This window comes from Catharus ustulatus, chromosome 8 (genome assembly GCF_009819885.2).
Source record: "Catharus ustulatus isolate bCatUst1 chromosome 8, bCatUst1.pri.v2, whole genome shotgun sequence".
Taxonomy (NCBI): domain Eukaryota; kingdom Metazoa; phylum Chordata; class Aves; order Passeriformes; family Turdidae; genus Catharus; species Catharus ustulatus.
The window spans coordinates 15,311,330-15,328,479 of NC_046228.1; the positions used below are offsets into that span (position 1 = coordinate 15,311,330).

The 17,150-nt window shown below is 38.3% G+C and overlaps 1 protein-coding gene across 3 annotated transcripts in view; it reads left to right on the top strand.

Annotated features, from left to right (window-relative positions):
* Positions 1-17,150, top strand: part of BLNK (B cell linker) — a 93,172-nt gene that overhangs the window by 23,651 nt on the left and 52,371 nt on the right. For all 3 annotated transcript variants that reach the window (XM_033066631.1, XM_033066633.2, XM_033066630.1), the window contains exon 3: positions 7,455-7,501. In XM_033066631.1, the coding sequence (XP_032922522.1) occupies positions 7,455-7,501 (47 nt within the window). The remainder of the gene's footprint in view (positions 1-7,454; positions 7,502-17,150) is intronic.

Genomic DNA, 17,150 nt, shown 5'->3' on the forward strand with positions numbered 1-17,150 from the left:
CTGATCTTGCAGCCTACATCAGCAGAGGCTGTGCTGCTTTTTTGCTGAGGCTAAATTCCTGGTGGTCACAGTTTTTTCTATATGTGGTAACTTCCTTCCTCTTTCAAACACTAAAACTCAATTTGCTTAAGCATATACTGGTGCATTACTACAAAGATATGGGAAGTGGGTTTATTTTCTGTGTTCCAGTAAATGTCCTTTCAATAAGGACATGCAAATACAGACAGAGCTTGGCCCACACAACATTACACTGTCAGTGAGGAAGACAGTATAATTTTTGAAAGAACCCTGGAAACATCTCATCTTTCCATCAGGCCAGCCTAAGAATAATGGGGACATGATGTTCTAGGAAAAATAACATGACCCTTCCCATTGTATGCACTATATAAATAGATTTATATTGCAAATCACACCTTACTGCCCGTCCTACAACAAGGCTATTTCTGCAGCCAGCTTTCAAGGAGAAGACCATGCATTCCACATGTGAGATTGAGTAAAACAGGTTCAAAAAGTCTTGAACAGTCAAATATGAGCAAATAGTTCCTGGGCTTAGAAGCCTTAGGTCATAAACAAATCATAGGTGAACCCACTCATAGCACATACAGGAATAAAGGGTCAACTAGTTTAATGTTTCACTGAGCTCTTAATATAAGATGGTACTATTGCAATAGCCAGTTTCCTCAGAACAATGCAAACCTCAGGAGCTCACTGAACTACTATTGAAAGAAAACATCTTTCAGTCAAGGAAAAAACAGGTTTCTAATATCTTGACAGCTAAAAAAGTGGTAGGTGAGGCAGTACAGAATCCTCAGAACCATACAGCTCAATGCATATTAAACTTTGTCAAATAATTCCAAAAACCCCTTGGTTCTATTTTGAAGTGTTAGAACAGCAGTACTACAAACAGATCTCCATCAGTGTAATAAAGTAATTCCAGCTACCCTAAAGAATATAAAGTACTCTACTGTTCCTTCCTGCAAGGGAAACATCTAGATCTCAAACTCCCATTACATGTTGAACAAGGCTCTTAGCAACACAATATTAGACAAGCAGTTTTTTAACAACAAGCATGCCTGAGGACAAAACAACAGCAGCATTCCATGATGGATGACAAATCCACAGCAGACCAAGAAACCCATCCTATTTACAACAAGCATATCCTGGACATATTCCCTTGCTGCCACCACTGCCAGCAACACAACTCCATTTGTACTATGCAAGGTTTTATGTAAGCCAAATGCAGAGACAGCTGTTCTGAAATCTCAGAGATCTCATGAATATTAACAATTCTGGTGCTACTAGCATGACTTATGCTACCACAACTTTGGAAAGGCATCAGTGTCCAAGAGGTAAGAAGTTGCCCCAGGGAGCACAAAGTGTGACTCTGCACGTACAACTGGCCTCATGTCATTGCAACCACTCCCACTCAGACCCAAGGTCAAAAGCTTATTAGAACTGTTAAGCACCTGCACTGGATTACCAGGTTCAGGACAGACAAGATTGCATCTCGAAGCTCTGGCTGGCACAACTGTTAACAGCTAATCTTGTCCTTAGAGAGCAGCTCTGCAGCAAACAGGATTGCTGCTCAGCTCTGCTTTCCCACTAAAGCACCAGGCTCGCCTATCTGAAATGACAGCTGCTGTTTCTTATACCACCTCTATAACTGTGACTCAAGTCTCACTGCAGAATGTCAACATTTGTGTTCAACAAATATGATTCACCATGTTTTGAAAGTAACAGGAATGGAATGATAGATGCAGCATATGATTCACCACAGCCTTGAAACTACACAAAGCTATGTTGCATTAGAATTACCCTACCAACATTTTTTTATCTCTGAAATAGCTGCAACAGTTATTGAGAAGACTGTAAAATAAACACAATCCAAAATTTACCAATATAGTTCGACAATTCTTGCCACAAACTGGTAGCCCAGAAAAAATAATCTATTTTTGTTCTCCACTTCTAATTACACTGCCACTGAAGCACATTTGCTTTCCCCTTCTTCCTTCAGATTTGTCTTTGTCTTCACCCAGTCTTCTATTGCTGATCTCTTTCATATTATCCTCTGGATGATAGATTTGAATAATGCTTTTCTATTTTTCCATGTTCATTTTAAATTGCACCCTTTGACTGTAGGTATGGTGCCCCTAAGCCATGTTTTAAAAAAAAAAAATTTTAAATAACTGATACTTCATTTTTGCATATCTTTGCTTGTTATTAGTAATTTATATATTATGTATATAATGGCACTGGAGGCAAAGATAATTAAAGCCTCAGTGAGGTAGGCATCATGCAGAGTTTTAGCAAGGGATTTTTTTCATCAAAGACACTAAAAAACAAACTAGACAAAAGAGAAAAGAAAAATATTTTTTAAAGCACTTTGAATAAAAATGTGAATTGGACATTAATATATTAACCAGGATTCAGCAAACGAAGATGGAATTATTTAAGGATATGCTTTATCGATTCAGAGCCCACATATCTTCCCTGAATTAATGTGAGATCTCAGTTTTGGCCATAAAGTCCTGCTTCCTCTCCCAGAGGAGCTTACACTCTGAGTAATGCCAGGCCTGAGAAACACATCACAGTTCTGAGGCTGAACTTCTCCTGCCCATTTATAAGAGGTCCAAGATTGGTAGCTGCCAAAGAGTTTCCCAACTGAGCCTGAAGTTCTGTAACTCTTACCCTCACCTTTTCTTAACCCTCATGCCCCTTCCAACCTTTTCTCTTCTAATGGAACTGTTCATCAGTTCTCTAGCATGAGGCCATGCATTCAGAAAAATTACTTGAAGCCTGGCATTATATAATGAGAGATTGCTAAAAGAAGGAAGATTTCGTTTGAAATGCTTTGTAACATCCAGCTAGAGTACAGAGAATTGCAATTTTAGCATGTAATATAGTTACAACCTGTTAATCTGCGCTGCAAACTGGTCTCACAGTAAAGCCACTTTGCACACAAAGTGCTATTGCTACCACTAGATGTCAGTTTTACACACTTTAAAATGGCCAATTCTCTTAAAAATAGTAATTCCCCATTCACAATAGAAATTGCTGTCATTATGTCATTCTTTCTGAAGTGATCTTTAATTTTAAGTATCTCACATTTTATTTACCTTCTCTCCACTTCTCCCTTAGCCCCTTGGGGCATAGCTCCTTTATTAAAGAAAAAAACTTCCTCTATATATTTATTCCATTATTTACTCAGTCTGACACACTGGCAGTTTTTGCCAGATATCACTGACAAAAGTCTGCATCCCAGGTTCTGTCTCTAGAGGCCAGCACTGAAATCTTACTTTTATTTCCCAGAGATATTTTTATATTCCATAAGGACATATTTACTAAAAAATGCCACTGCATTTTTTTTTACTAAGAAATGCCAAAGTAATTACAGATGGATTGCCATGCCAGTTAATAAGGGATGTGGCTAATATGGCTTATTACAATGTTATTGTTTTTCAGATTTTTACTTATACTGACTTCCTAAATGTAGATAGTTTTTATTTATACTTCAAATCTCTTGTCTCAAAAGTCAAAAATGTAGCTGTAGATTCCTCCTAATCTCCTAAAAGGGTCCTTTACAGGTGTTTTCCTTAAGGAACAGTTTTCATTAACTAGTCTTAACATAAACTTGGTCATACTGAATACAAAACTTATGCATTTACTTTATCCCAACAATTTTTGTCAAGAAAATCTCTCTTTTCTCCCTCCCCCCAAAGAAAAACCATTGAAGAAAATTAGAAGGAAGTAAAATTTATTATGCATTATTACATTCAAATATATGTATACATGCACAAAAAGCAACAAACATCTCCAAAGCTGTCCATGGTCAGAACTGGCAATGTTACAGAATGTAGCTCTGAATTTTTATAATGTAATGACAAGACTGTCACCTCACATGAAGCTTACTGCCCAGATATTGACAGTTTAGCTAGAATCACACTATGTTTGTTTATCATAATGTCAAAGGAATCCCCTCATTCACATCAAAATCTGACATTTTCAAGTTCCTACTGATCCTTCACAGCTGTCCTGGGCTGTTCAAGGTATTCTTTGCACCTGCAGCTGTAATCACCTCATACAAGTGCTTGCCTACCAGAAAGGGCTGGAAAGTAAGGAAGGGGAAAGATGTACTTCAGTGAACTTCAAAACAGAGTTGAAAACATCATATCATGCAATCAACTCTATTAACAACCATCTCCAAAGACATTAGAAAACTTTTCTTAGGCAAGAACTCCATGGAAACCATCCCTTTGCACAGCAATCTCAGAGCAACCATAAAAGCATGGCAAAAAAACTCCAAGGCAAACACAGAATCCAAAACACATCAAGTGCCATGACTGCTGACAGCAATGTTCACGGCTTAGGAGCCTTCCTTAGAGAAGTGCTATGCCTGGGGCAGATGAGGGTGTCCTTTATGCTACAAGACATTACATATATATATATATATATATATATGCAACATTTTGCCCCACTCTCTTTACCTTCCTACCCACCCTCACTATCACTCATCCACCTACCAGGTATCCTCAGGACTGCAAAACGCCCTAAATCCCACCCAGCCCACTGATTGTACAGATGGTACCTTCTCCTTTGATGCGAGGCATCTCCTTTGTCAGCACCATGGTGGCAAGCAGCTACAGCAGGATAGGCTCGGGTCCAAGACATGCTTCTGCAAGTAAAAGAGCAAAAGACACACCTCAAACACTTGCACTACTACAGCATTTCTCTCGCTCCAGGATGCTATCTGCAGAACAAAGTTGGTTGGCTTGATCTGCAAGCCAGGAATTTTTGTTACTCTGAGCTACTGAAGTGAGTTACTGAAAAAGTTGATGTTGGGTGAATGAAGCAGCCAGTAGAAATGAGGAAATCAACAGCAGACTAGAAGAGATTTTTTTATATGTTTTCTAAATTGTGCTCTAATATAAAACTGCAAACATAAAAACCAAGACAAACAGACAAAATAACAAACTAAACACAAAAAAATAAAAACCAACCAAAAAACTAAAGAACAATCTGTCCCTTTATTTCCTCATTGTATATTTGGCAACTCAAATCCCTCCAGGAAAGAAACTACTTTAACTTCTTCTTTATCACACACGTTCATTTGCAACTTATTCCGTTCATGCCAATATGAATCACTAACAACGTATATCATAAGCAACAGCAGAAGCAACGGTTAATTTAAACCTGGAAGCATTAGTCATCTTCTTACAGAAGCTACCATGCAATTTCAGAAGTGTTGAGTTTGCAAGATATTTTTGTACTCTTTCCTAGGACCAGAATTCTGCTGCTAAAGAGCAGCAGCAGCCCTTAGTTTTAATCAATAGTGCATTTTACCCAAGGAGAAAAAAAAAAGCTTTCAGCTGGACTCAGATATCAATCATTTCAAACCCCAGTGAAATATAGCTTCATCCCCTCATTGAAGATTGTCCCGGGGGTGGAGAAATAGGTTAAAACTCTTTCAATACAACATTCCCCGATGAAAGAATTGCTTAGTTCCATAGCTCCCTTCTCTACCAAGCTCCACTGCAAGTTTAAAAAGTGCCTGATCTGAACCATACACACAGCACTTGCCGGAGTGGAAAGGCAGCTGTGCTTAGGCAGCACATTCCAGCAAACAGCATCTTGGGAGGACTGAAAGTTACACAAGAAATTTCTCTGAAATCCCCAAGTCATTATTCCCTAGCGATCTTTATGAGCACAAGTAAAGGTTTAAATACTCTATTTTGCAAAGAAAAGGGAGCAAGCAAGAATCAAACCCTTGCAACAAAAAAAGTATAGCTACCTTCTACTCCTCTTACTTAAAAAGCTCGAGAGGAGGTGAGGAAATGGCCCCACTCCTGCTACTCATTGATATGCAGAGGCAATTTGGTGAGTCACCACTGCAGCTGATGAAGCCAAAGGAGCCCAGATGGGCCGGTATGGCAATCACACAGCTCAATACAGTTGTAAATTTCCTCAGGAATTCGGTGATTTCTAGATCTGCTGGATCATCTGCTAATTACCATACCCACTACATGTAGATATGCAGCTGGTTTTTGTTACAGTATAATTACAGGCTAAGTATTAAATGTAGGGGCTTCTCTACAGTCTGAAATGGTATATTTTCACAACAAATATGTCAAAGAAATGCAGAGATTCACTGGAATTTAAATATAGACTGAGGAAATATGTTTTCTCTGAGAATGTATTATGTTCTCCACTTGATATTCTGTCATACATATATTAGTGTCTCCATTTGTATGCCTGATACAAACCCATCTATCATGCTGATGAGATGGTGAGAGAAAAGGCAAAATAGTTTGGTGTGGGACTGATGGCTGGAACATTATTCAGAAAAAACAGATGGACCTGCGCAAACATCAGTCATACTACAGTGAACTCAATATCACTGAGTTCACTGGAAAGTATCTATTTCAGAGATTTCACTCCTGCTGTAGGTATGCCTAGGAAGTGTAAGGAATAAACAAATTAATTTGCACTTCTCAACACAAAAATAGATGGAAGGTTAGAATTGCATCTACTAAATGGACATGTCTCCAGCCTGACCTATCCTCTACTGAAACCTATGCTGAAAAAGGGGGCATATTAGCATTAGAAGATTTCTGGACTGAAAACATGCAATCCCACACTTTGGTCCTGGTACCATCCAGAGACTTCACTTCTTAGTCTTCACAGTCCAGAAATTTTGCACTAAAGACAAACCCATGGATAAAAAAGGTTTAATTTAGACTAGTTTAAAACTCTGACTTAAGAAGTTTGACTGCAAGCTGCGCATGAGCTTGAACATCAAAAGTAATGCATGAAGTCCTTGTTCACACTGAGGTGAAAGGTATACAGAGCTACACAAACTTCTGAAATCATTTGGTAAAACTGTTTCCAATACCTGAATTACCTTGTTCAGCACTAGAATGGGCACTTTACGTGCCAAGGTAGAATACTACAAATCCTATTTCCGTTTCATCACCAGGTTTTCATGGGTTGAGAAGTCATGCAGAACTTTAGAACAAGAACAGACCAAACATGAGGTTAATAATATCCCAGCCATTGTTAAAGTATCTTCCACTCAGCCATTGTTATACTAATCTGCTGATTTGAGGGGAAAAAATGCAAAGAAATTCTGTGGTGAAGAGACCATATTAAATGGCTTGCTTATCACTTCTTGAATGATTCATTAACCAGCCTAATTTAATCTGCCACATGCCCAGCAAAATTCCAGTTTAGCAATGTCGTGTGTGCTACCCACTTTCTACAAATGTTACAACAGGCCAGTAACAAAAAGTTAAGCATTAACTAAGTCGAGACAAGCATGTAGCTATAAAGCTAAAAACTGGTTTTTTCAGGTTTTTCCCTCATTCGCTTTTTAAAATATCATGTATTTCACTTCATTAATTGCTCTTGCCTAAAATGATCTCCATGTAAACTCTAAAACCTGTTTTCTCTCTTTTCAGAATGCATTAGATTATGAGCTGAGCAGATTCAAAACAATGCACCAGCCGTGAGTGTCTCATTATTTTCCATTTTCCCATTGAATGACAAATGCACTTGTACTCTGGCAGTTGCTCTGTTAATAAATCAGCAAAAATGAGAATTGAAATCTCCTGATCATGTGAACTTTAACATTAATTGACAGGGGTGGGACTTCCTCAGGATTAGGATCCTGGAATGTTTACAAGAGCTGTGGTTCAGATCAGCTGGCAGAAAAGTCTCTTCTGCAACAGATGCTGGCTGTTATTCCTCCACAAAACAGAAAAGGACAACCATAATATTAGTAAAAGTACAAGTTCAACTTATTCCAGAGCATAAAGGATCTTTGCTTGTATTGTGTTTGAGGTCAAATTTTCAGAATTGGTTCACCTGATACTTAGGGATTAATCTAAGTGATCAGTTTAATAAAGTGCTATGTTGAAAGTAATTTACATAGAATTTAAATACAGTACTGAATAAGCAAATATAGATATAACAGTTGTGAAATGCCTTCATATAACTTGTGACAAATCAAGTTCATTTCAAAGGATATCCTTAATGTTCAACTATATTATTTCGCTTGTAGTACTACAGAGAAATAATATTAGAGAATTTTCTCTATGAGCCAATGAAACCAAGAAGACTTCAGTTTAATACAGTGTGTTGCTGTTCTTCACCTAATGGTTGTTATTATTCCATGTACCTTTCCCTCCCCCACTAGCTGGGAAAACATTGATCTATTTACAAGTTGTTTTCTGAATTCCACTCTATTGGTAAGAAACTGGATAAACTTGAAGGCATTTTTACCCAATAAATTCCTCTTCCTATTGATAGGAATTCATTGAGAGCATAAGTAAATATTCTTCTGGGTTTAATTTAATAATTAACTAGATGAGTCAAAAAATCAAAGGACTTTTTTGCAAAGCACTTTAATCTAATAGGACATCATTTTGAGACAAAATGTAGACAGAATTAATATAAAGTCAACTAAGGATACATTTTCTGTTTTTGACATACATGAGTCTGATCTACTACAATATTGGAACAAACAAATATATAGAACTGAGGCCAAGAGTTGTACTACACTGATATGAGCATTCAAGTTTTGAATCCTCCAATTGTATATTGGAATAACAAAAGTGTTTTGCCATATGAATTCCATTGTCCAAAGCATTAAAATTCCATAAACTCACAGTGTGGATGCCATATCTTTAGTACCAACTTCCATTCTAAAATCTGTTACTCTTGCATTGTTCTACTTGCTATGGCAAAAAATGCCTGAGTTTCTAGCACTCACGGTTTAACTGGAGACAGTCTACATTGACCCAACTAAGACAGAACTGGCCTACTCAAGCATGTTCATATAGCAGGTAATTCCCAATGGACCAAAACACTAAGCATAGATAAACAGAAAATTAATAATTGCCAGATACTGAAATACTGCCAGACTGAAATCCTGTGATTCTCCTGGCAGTGGCCAGGGCTTCAGGTCTCTTTATGAAAGTTTCTTCATGAGGCTTCATTAAGCAAGAGTTAAGTTCTCTGACCACCAACAAAAGCTCTTTGCTTTTCCCGTTCTAGTTCAACACTTGGTATTCTTGTTTTCCACAAGATTTTGAGTCTACAAGGCTGTAAGTGCTCTTTGAGCTAAAACACATAGTTATCCCCCATTCTGCTGGAACATCTCATGATGGGGTACCAGGAGCAATCTGCAGCCATGCTTGGGCGTGCCTCCCTGCCCTCTGCATCAAACACCTCCACTAACTTAATGCAAGGCTCTTTTCCCTCCAGCCAGTACCGTGCTTGTTCTCTAAGGGGAAAAATTATCTGGGAGAAAAGACAAAATGGTTTATCTGGAAGAGTTTATCATAGTAATTCTGTTTTGATACCCTTAAGTAAACCTTTTTTTGCACTACACTTCTCATGAAGTCTCTTACTATATTCTGTTGGGCTCACTATGTCAACATTGGCTTTGACAACCTAATGACAGCCCATAGAAACCAGTTCCCACCTACACTTAAAGGCACAGGTCTACCCAGATTGCTTCTGAGCAACTACTGGATATTAAGGTGAAATTACCAAGGTACAGTCTCTACTAGTGTCTTGCTCTACCCCTGAAATGCAATAATGAAAGATTTTCTTCCTCACTTGCTAAACAATATCAGAAGAGAGGTGCTGCTTTAAAACACAGGACAGCAGAGTACTGAGTCACTAGTCCAAACCCTCTCTGGAGCTGCCAGGGTTGTGCAACAAACTGCTCTCACAGGTTTACATGTTTCCAGCAATCCTGACAGCATGTTGAAATCTCAAGCCCTGCTTAAAGCCTTTCCTCCTGCACAAGCACCATTGTGTTTTTCCCTCCACACAGCACACTCAGTTGATAAACTCTGACCCTGAAAGCCTGAGATCACCCAAAACACTGAACTAGCTCACACTCAAGAACGCCAGTACAACTGCACTTTCCAGATACCTCCCATGAGAGCAGCTTCAAACGTCCCACTGACAGTCGTGGGCTTGTTTAGACAGTGCTAACATTTGAGCCAGGGTGAACACTACACAGAACATCATGCTACCTTCAGGAGCACTCTTTAAGAGAGTGCAGGTAGCATAATCAACTTCATACCACAGATATACAAGAATACTGGAACTTAAGGCCTTTCCAAACATGCTGTTTTGCTGTGCAAATAAGATTGGTATTTATAACTGTATATAGCAAAACTCAGCATATAGGCTATAACTCAGTTACAAACATCCAAACTTTGGAAGCATATCTCAAGAAAGAAATGTAATTACAGCTCCATCACCTCAGTGTAGATATTCCAAGACTTACAGTATCAGATGTTTATGCAGAAGTTTTTCATAATGCTTTCAGCCTACCCAAGTTTCATCTTCCCAGGGACCGTGAAATTAAAAGGCTGCCTTTACAGCTAATGTGATTAGAAATTCATCCCAGATCAAACTCAGAATAAATTTTGCTCTCAGCTTGGGAGCTTTAGGGACTGCTTTACAAAATCAGGACTGAAATCTTTCATCACAAAATCAGTATTTTCTATCACATGCAAATACAGAAGCCTGTTCTGACTGTCACAGATTTCCAGGTAAATGAGAAATCCTCACCTGAAAATCAGGTCTGAGGTGTCAAGTCTTGAGTTTACCATTTGTATATAGCAACATGAAGTTATGGAAGATTCTGGGTAATAAGTGAGCTGAGCTGCAGAATACATAATTACAAGTTCTGTTTAATTATGGTGTGGGCAGCATTTGATCTCCTTTGATTGAAATAAATATCTATCAATTTTCACTTCTGTGAAAAATGTTATTACTTTATTCCACCAGGAATTTAGAGCATATGCAGAAAAATTAGCTATTCTTAAATCAAGTAAGTATTCTGTAATTAAGAAGGATTTCTAGATTAGTTTCAAACACCTTTTTTATCATTATCATAATTTTTAAGAACTCCAAACTGAAATTTTCCATCCTTGCCTTCCAAGAATAGGCCATGTCTTTTCCTGAATCATATGAATAAATTCTCAGTGGTAAGATCTGTTACATACCAGGAAAGTTACCTTTGTAATGCTGAGGTGTTCCACTTGAGACGTCTGAACTTGCATAGTTCAAACTGCAAGAACTAAAAATGTTACACCTTAACACCTTTTTTTGTTCTCCCCTCTCTACTCCCTTTTTTCTTTTATTTCTTTATTGGGAAAACGAACAACTTAATGTGGAAAAATCACTTTTCAGCTTTTACACAGACATCAACACTTTCATACACTTAACTAAAGACAATTCCTAACAAAAATACCAATAAAATTAATGAGATTTCTATGACAACTAGGCTATTTATTTTAAAAAATAATAAAGACAAATAGCTTTTGCTGTCTCTTTAAGCAAGATCCAGCAGTTCAGAAATCTTGTCTTGTTCAGACAATCCGCGTTTAGACTTTCCCCACTCCACAGAAAGTGAGCTGAAAAACAAAGGCAGTAGATAACTACTCCTATCCTTAGTAAGCAGGAAAGATTTTCCCTATCCTTGAGATATACCATAATGTTTTCTTATTACCCTATATCCTTTAAAGCCCAATCCTGACTCAGGCTAAATGTTTTATGTCTAGATACGTGGATTTGATTCCTTGCTTTCCTTAGGTTTTGTTGTAGCTTAAATGACACTAAAATCTCTACTTCTTCCCAAAACTACAAAAGGCCAGGGCTGGAAATTCAAAAAAATACCTCTTTATACAGCAGGACCTCCCAATAAAAACTGATATCTAAAAGAGACCAGAACAGGTTTCCAGTACATAACTCTAATGTGATAGAAACATACTATAGGACACTATAAACATTCCAAAGAAAAAAGTGTCTGAATTCTACCTCAAATACATTTTTAGCATAGAAAGTCTATGAGAAAAGTCTGCCCAGGCATCAAATACTTAGAGAGGCATCCATTGCCTGATGGTTAGAATGAATTCTGGATATTCTTCTGTTCACAGGAGGATCTAGGAAATTTTTGTTCAGCAAAGCAATGGCATCTTTTACAGTAGCAGAAAATATTACACTTCTGCAGCAGAAAGGACACAACAGACACTTGCATTGCAGCAGTGCCTCTTCCATCCTGCTATGAGCAAAGGAGACCTTTGCAATGACACCAGTCACTCAAGGGTGAGGAGAGGCCCCCTCACAACTAAGGAGCATAAAGATGTAGCTAGAAACTATGTTTGGCAGAATATGCCAAATAGAGAGAAAATAGACATCTGTATACAAGAATCATTGGAATTCACTGAAAAATGTAATTCAGTCTTTGAAAAAGATTCTAGAAATAGTAGCAAAACAGTTCCCTCAAAATTTAAAATATACAAAAATGCACAAAATGTTTGTTTGTATTCTCTGATCAAGTCCTGACATGTAGATATTTGCTGGGGTCTTCCTACTTTTCAAAGAGCAGAGGAGGCAGTTCAGCTGTTACTGTGCTACAGTACTGCAGGTGTGGTTAAAGTGGGAACTAACTTGGCAGTGTTTAATTCCTGTGGTTGTGTGTACTATATTCCTGCCCCTGGGCTGAGCTGAAAGAATATATAAGAAAGGTTTTCTTTATGCACATACCACTGTTAGACTGAATTCTCACTATTGTAATTTTGAGGAAGGCCTCAGGGTTAAGACATATTGTCAGTGTTGGAGGGATTTTTCCATTTTCTTGAAAATGGCATCAGGAAACTCCAATGAAATAAATTAACTTTGTCCCTTCTTATTAAAAATATTCCCATTCTCAAACAGATTAAACACTAGTTGATATTATCTGGAAGTCACCAAAGAATTGATAAAGTATGAAGATGTCAATGAAAATCCCAAATTATCTTCCCAACACCCTTGATGCCATGATGGAAACAGCTTCAAGCTGTCTGAATATCCTCTTGGCACATTTTGTCCTCCTTACCCCAGTTAGGAAAGCACAGAGGCACAGATATTGCAGCTTCAGCTGGATTATGTACACATATATATATAAACATATAAATCAGTATAAGCCTAGAAGTCTCCAGAGTCTCCTCTCTTCGACCCCATGATTCTCCGTTACACATTAACATTAATGTTCATTAATGCTCAGGACAATTTATAAATTAGAAAATTATAGAATTAGTGAACCTTCCCCAATCACTTTTCATGCTACCTGACCATGTTCAGCCATCTATGGAATGTCAGTAGACGGGGTGGGGTAACAGTTGTAAGTGTTTCTTTAATACTGAAACTATGCTTATTTTTAGGGACCTTCAGCAAGATAGATCAGAGATACTTTTTGATAACAGTGAGACAAACCAGAGATCTATCAGCCCTCTGAAAAGCAACAGTGGATCAGCCTCTGAAAGCAAAGTCCATGCTGGACTGTAACATTCAGCTTCATCTCACTAAGTTTTTGTGAAAGTAGAAATCTTTCCCTTTGTTAGTACTCTAGACCTGCCTAAATAGCAATGAAATATCAGCCACACAGCATTTCAATTTGGGAAGCAAAAATCGAAGAAATGGATCATCTGTTTGGGACACGTATGCAAATGACCTGCTTAGGTTTCTACACAAAACCAGAAGCAGAGACCAGAAATGGAAGCTGTTGCCCAAATCACAAACCACTTCTTCACCAACATCATATTTCTGGACAGGATCTCTTTCCTCCACCCAGTCAGTTGATGTGCTTTCCTTTTCTCTATTACATGTCTGTACTCAGACCACAGAGAGGAGGTTGTTGTAGTTTCAAATCACTTGTCCTTCTTCCCTTTTAGAGAATCATATTTGTTAGTCAGAAAGTGCTGCACCTGGGACTCAAAACCAGAAGAAAATAACTTCTGGCTCATTCAAGCAATGAAGTGTGAAGGACTATTAATTTATAATCTCATTTTAGCAGAATTCCACATGTGCCCCAGTTCAAGTACACACTGGGCAAAAAACAGAACAGATGTCTGGGCTCATTTTTTCTCCAAGTGCCCAAACTGGAGTCCTCTCAGCTTTTGGAAGAAATACAATATTTATTTCACGGCGTGTTATCAACATATATTTGTGCTCTCTGCAGGAGGGACATTTCATTCTAGCCTCTGTGAAAATGAGTGGAAACACAACCACTTCTTGCTTTTGTATAAGCATTAGAGCTTTATTCATTAGTTCATATGTTTATGCTCTGATGTCAGGTGGTCTGTGCACAACTTTTAAGATAGTAGAGGAAAGTATTAAACCAAATCATTTAAAGTTTATTCAGTTCAGAAATGAGAATAGAACAGGTTGAGATTATAGTAAACAATGAAAACTGCAGTACTTAAAAATGGGGTCATCCAGACAAGCAAAGTAGAGAAGTTACAAGACAAACTGCAAGGAGAAGTTAGGGGACCATAGCAGGACGGTCAGATGCAGCTGCAAGCCAGACAGTTGGGGCTGCAGCAACCAGACACTTGAAACAGCTTCAGAGGAGGCTGCTCAGTGCAGCTGGGCTGGAAAAGATGAAGTGTACTTGGTAGGAATACCACAGCAGCCCCTTGTGCAACAGAATTCAAGACCTGAAACCCAACTGTCTGAAACCCATAGAATTAGCAACTTTGCCAAAAATATGTATTTCAAAGATTTGCCCCCTCAAAAATGCAGAAATTGTGCTCAGCATGCAAATTTTTACTAGCACCTTCCTTATAAAGTCCCTTTCCAAGTGCAAGCAATAGGGGGAATGCAGCATTACCTTGGCAGCACTTGTGCACAACTGCATGCAGATGCATTGACACTCATCAGCACAACTCAGGGCATCAGAGAGCCTCTATGGATAGATCACCTGTAACCACCTAAATACAGATAGTATCATAATGTACATATTTATCAAATTATGAGTCAGAAGCATCTTCATGCTGGCCTTCTTATTTTCAGTGCTTCAGAGCACCTGTATGCTTGCAGTGGGCGCAGTATAGGGACTGAGCAGTTACCATGAAGCACAGGAGCTGCTCAGCTGCCAGAAGCAGCAGCACTGCTCTAATGGAAGCTGACATGACCAGAAATATCTTGTTTCATGGTGCAGCTCTGCCACGTCTTGTTCCAGAGATGGCTCCATCGCCACCAGCTTCAGCACCATGCTCCCCCCAAGTACAGTATAAACACTTTGACTTTACAATCTTAATGTTTGTTTGTAATTCTTAGAAATAAAATTCAGATAGGCTCTGAAGTCTTGAAGAAGGGAACTGTTTTCAGCCAGACTATGGCCAGTCTTGTGCCACACAAACAGCAGCATTCCTGCAGGATGCTACAGTTTAGGAGTGCTCAGACCATATCTTGCAGGTTATTTTATCAAGCTCCTAGAGGACAAAGGGATTAAAGAACATTCTCCATAGTAGGAAAGCAAGTCAGTCTCCCTGTCCAAATCTGTTTTGATCTGGACTGAGACTGTTGCTAAAAGTTATAATGGAACAGTATTACCTAATCTGTTTTTTAAAATATTTTATTTTATTCTTCCATAAGCCATGCCTGATTTTTCAAACCCTGACAATCTCCTTCTGTTTCTAATATCCAAGAATTCTGGGAAGAAAAACAAAATGAGATTTTATGTATTTTACAGTTCTTATACTAGCTTTTCTGCTTTCCATTCTCCTCTACCTACTACCATTGCATATTTTAGGGACTCTCCAGTGATATCCTTGACAGAGCATTAGGTCTCAGTTTCTTCCTCACAATTCTGGCACTGAGTTTGACAGACACCTGCTACCACAGTTCTGCCATTTCTCCTATTTAGTTCCTCACTGCACAGTTTCATGGCTTTTTATTATTTTACCAAGCTCTCACAATACAGACTATAAGCTAAAAATATGTTACCATTTCAGTTAACATACCTTACCATGCATAAGTGTAACCAATCCTTTCTTAACTCACTGATCTGGCTGATACAATTAATTACCTTTATCCTCATTTCATTCCTCTGGCTCAGGGAAAAATCTGAAGAAATACAGAAGAATATTAGACATAGCCATACTGTTGCTTTAAATAATAGATACTACATTTCAAGAACACAGAAGGGAGAGAATTCTTTGTACTGCTTGGAATGTCAACATTACCACCACCTCTTACATTACTGGTACAAATATTGTTCACATATAGCCCACAAATAGATAGATTTAAACATACTCTGAAAAAGAGTTCCAAAGTCAATTATTTCTCAGCATTATTTTTTATTTTTAAAGAAAAAGAAGTATGATTCACATCTGTAATCTTAGAGGTATTCTCTGCTAGATTTTTCCTTCCCAGGAATGTATTCAAAATTACAGATAAACCAACAAATTTCAACAATTTCAGCTTGTAACAAAAAGTAGTACTAATTATGTATCATATACCTCCATGCATTGGTGTTTTATTGGGTTTTCCCTTAAAAACAGAAAAGGCAGCTAAGTAAACAGTGCAAAATAACAAATGTAGCTAATTCCTACTCACAGACCTTATAGATGATGTCCTTCTAGCAACAATTTTCTACCATCATCAGGATGACTGTAGCTTCAGATCCTCTGTTAATCACAATGAACAATGGAATAAATTCATTAGGATTAAAGATGCAAAAGCTCCCAAATGAGCCTAAGACAAAACCAACATATCTGTATACATCTGTACCTGTCATGTACCTTGCAGAGTCCACAGGATGGAGCACCCGTTTCTGGGAAAGCACCACTTTCTGGACAGATTTCAAGTGTTGTTCGTTCACAAACAATGCTCCAAGAACATTTTGAAACACAGCCCCGGGGCACAGCTCCAGCAGACACCCAGGCTTAGCCTTAGAATTCACTCTACACCAAGCTCAAAACATCATTCCTCTACCATGGCATTTCCTTCTACTCTGACATCCTTGTGTGCATCAGCTTTCTTAAAGCAAAGCAATTCTGGGTCAGCTCAAAGGGCTGTGTCAGGTGACATTTGTGACAGCAGCGTGCACCCGGTGCTCAAGGAAGAGAAGAACGAGTGAACGGGTACGGGTGGGTGCCTCCATACCCGTGTGAGAACAGAACATCCCTGCTGGGCTGGAGCAACACCCACAGACCACCCAAAACAAATGAAATCACACGGTGCAATCCAACTCAGGGAGTGCCAGTTCCACCAGGAATGACACTAATAATAGGAATGTATAATTTCTTTAGAAGCCTCATGATACTTTGAGTAGGATTTTTTTCAAAAAGGAGCTGTTCTCCTGT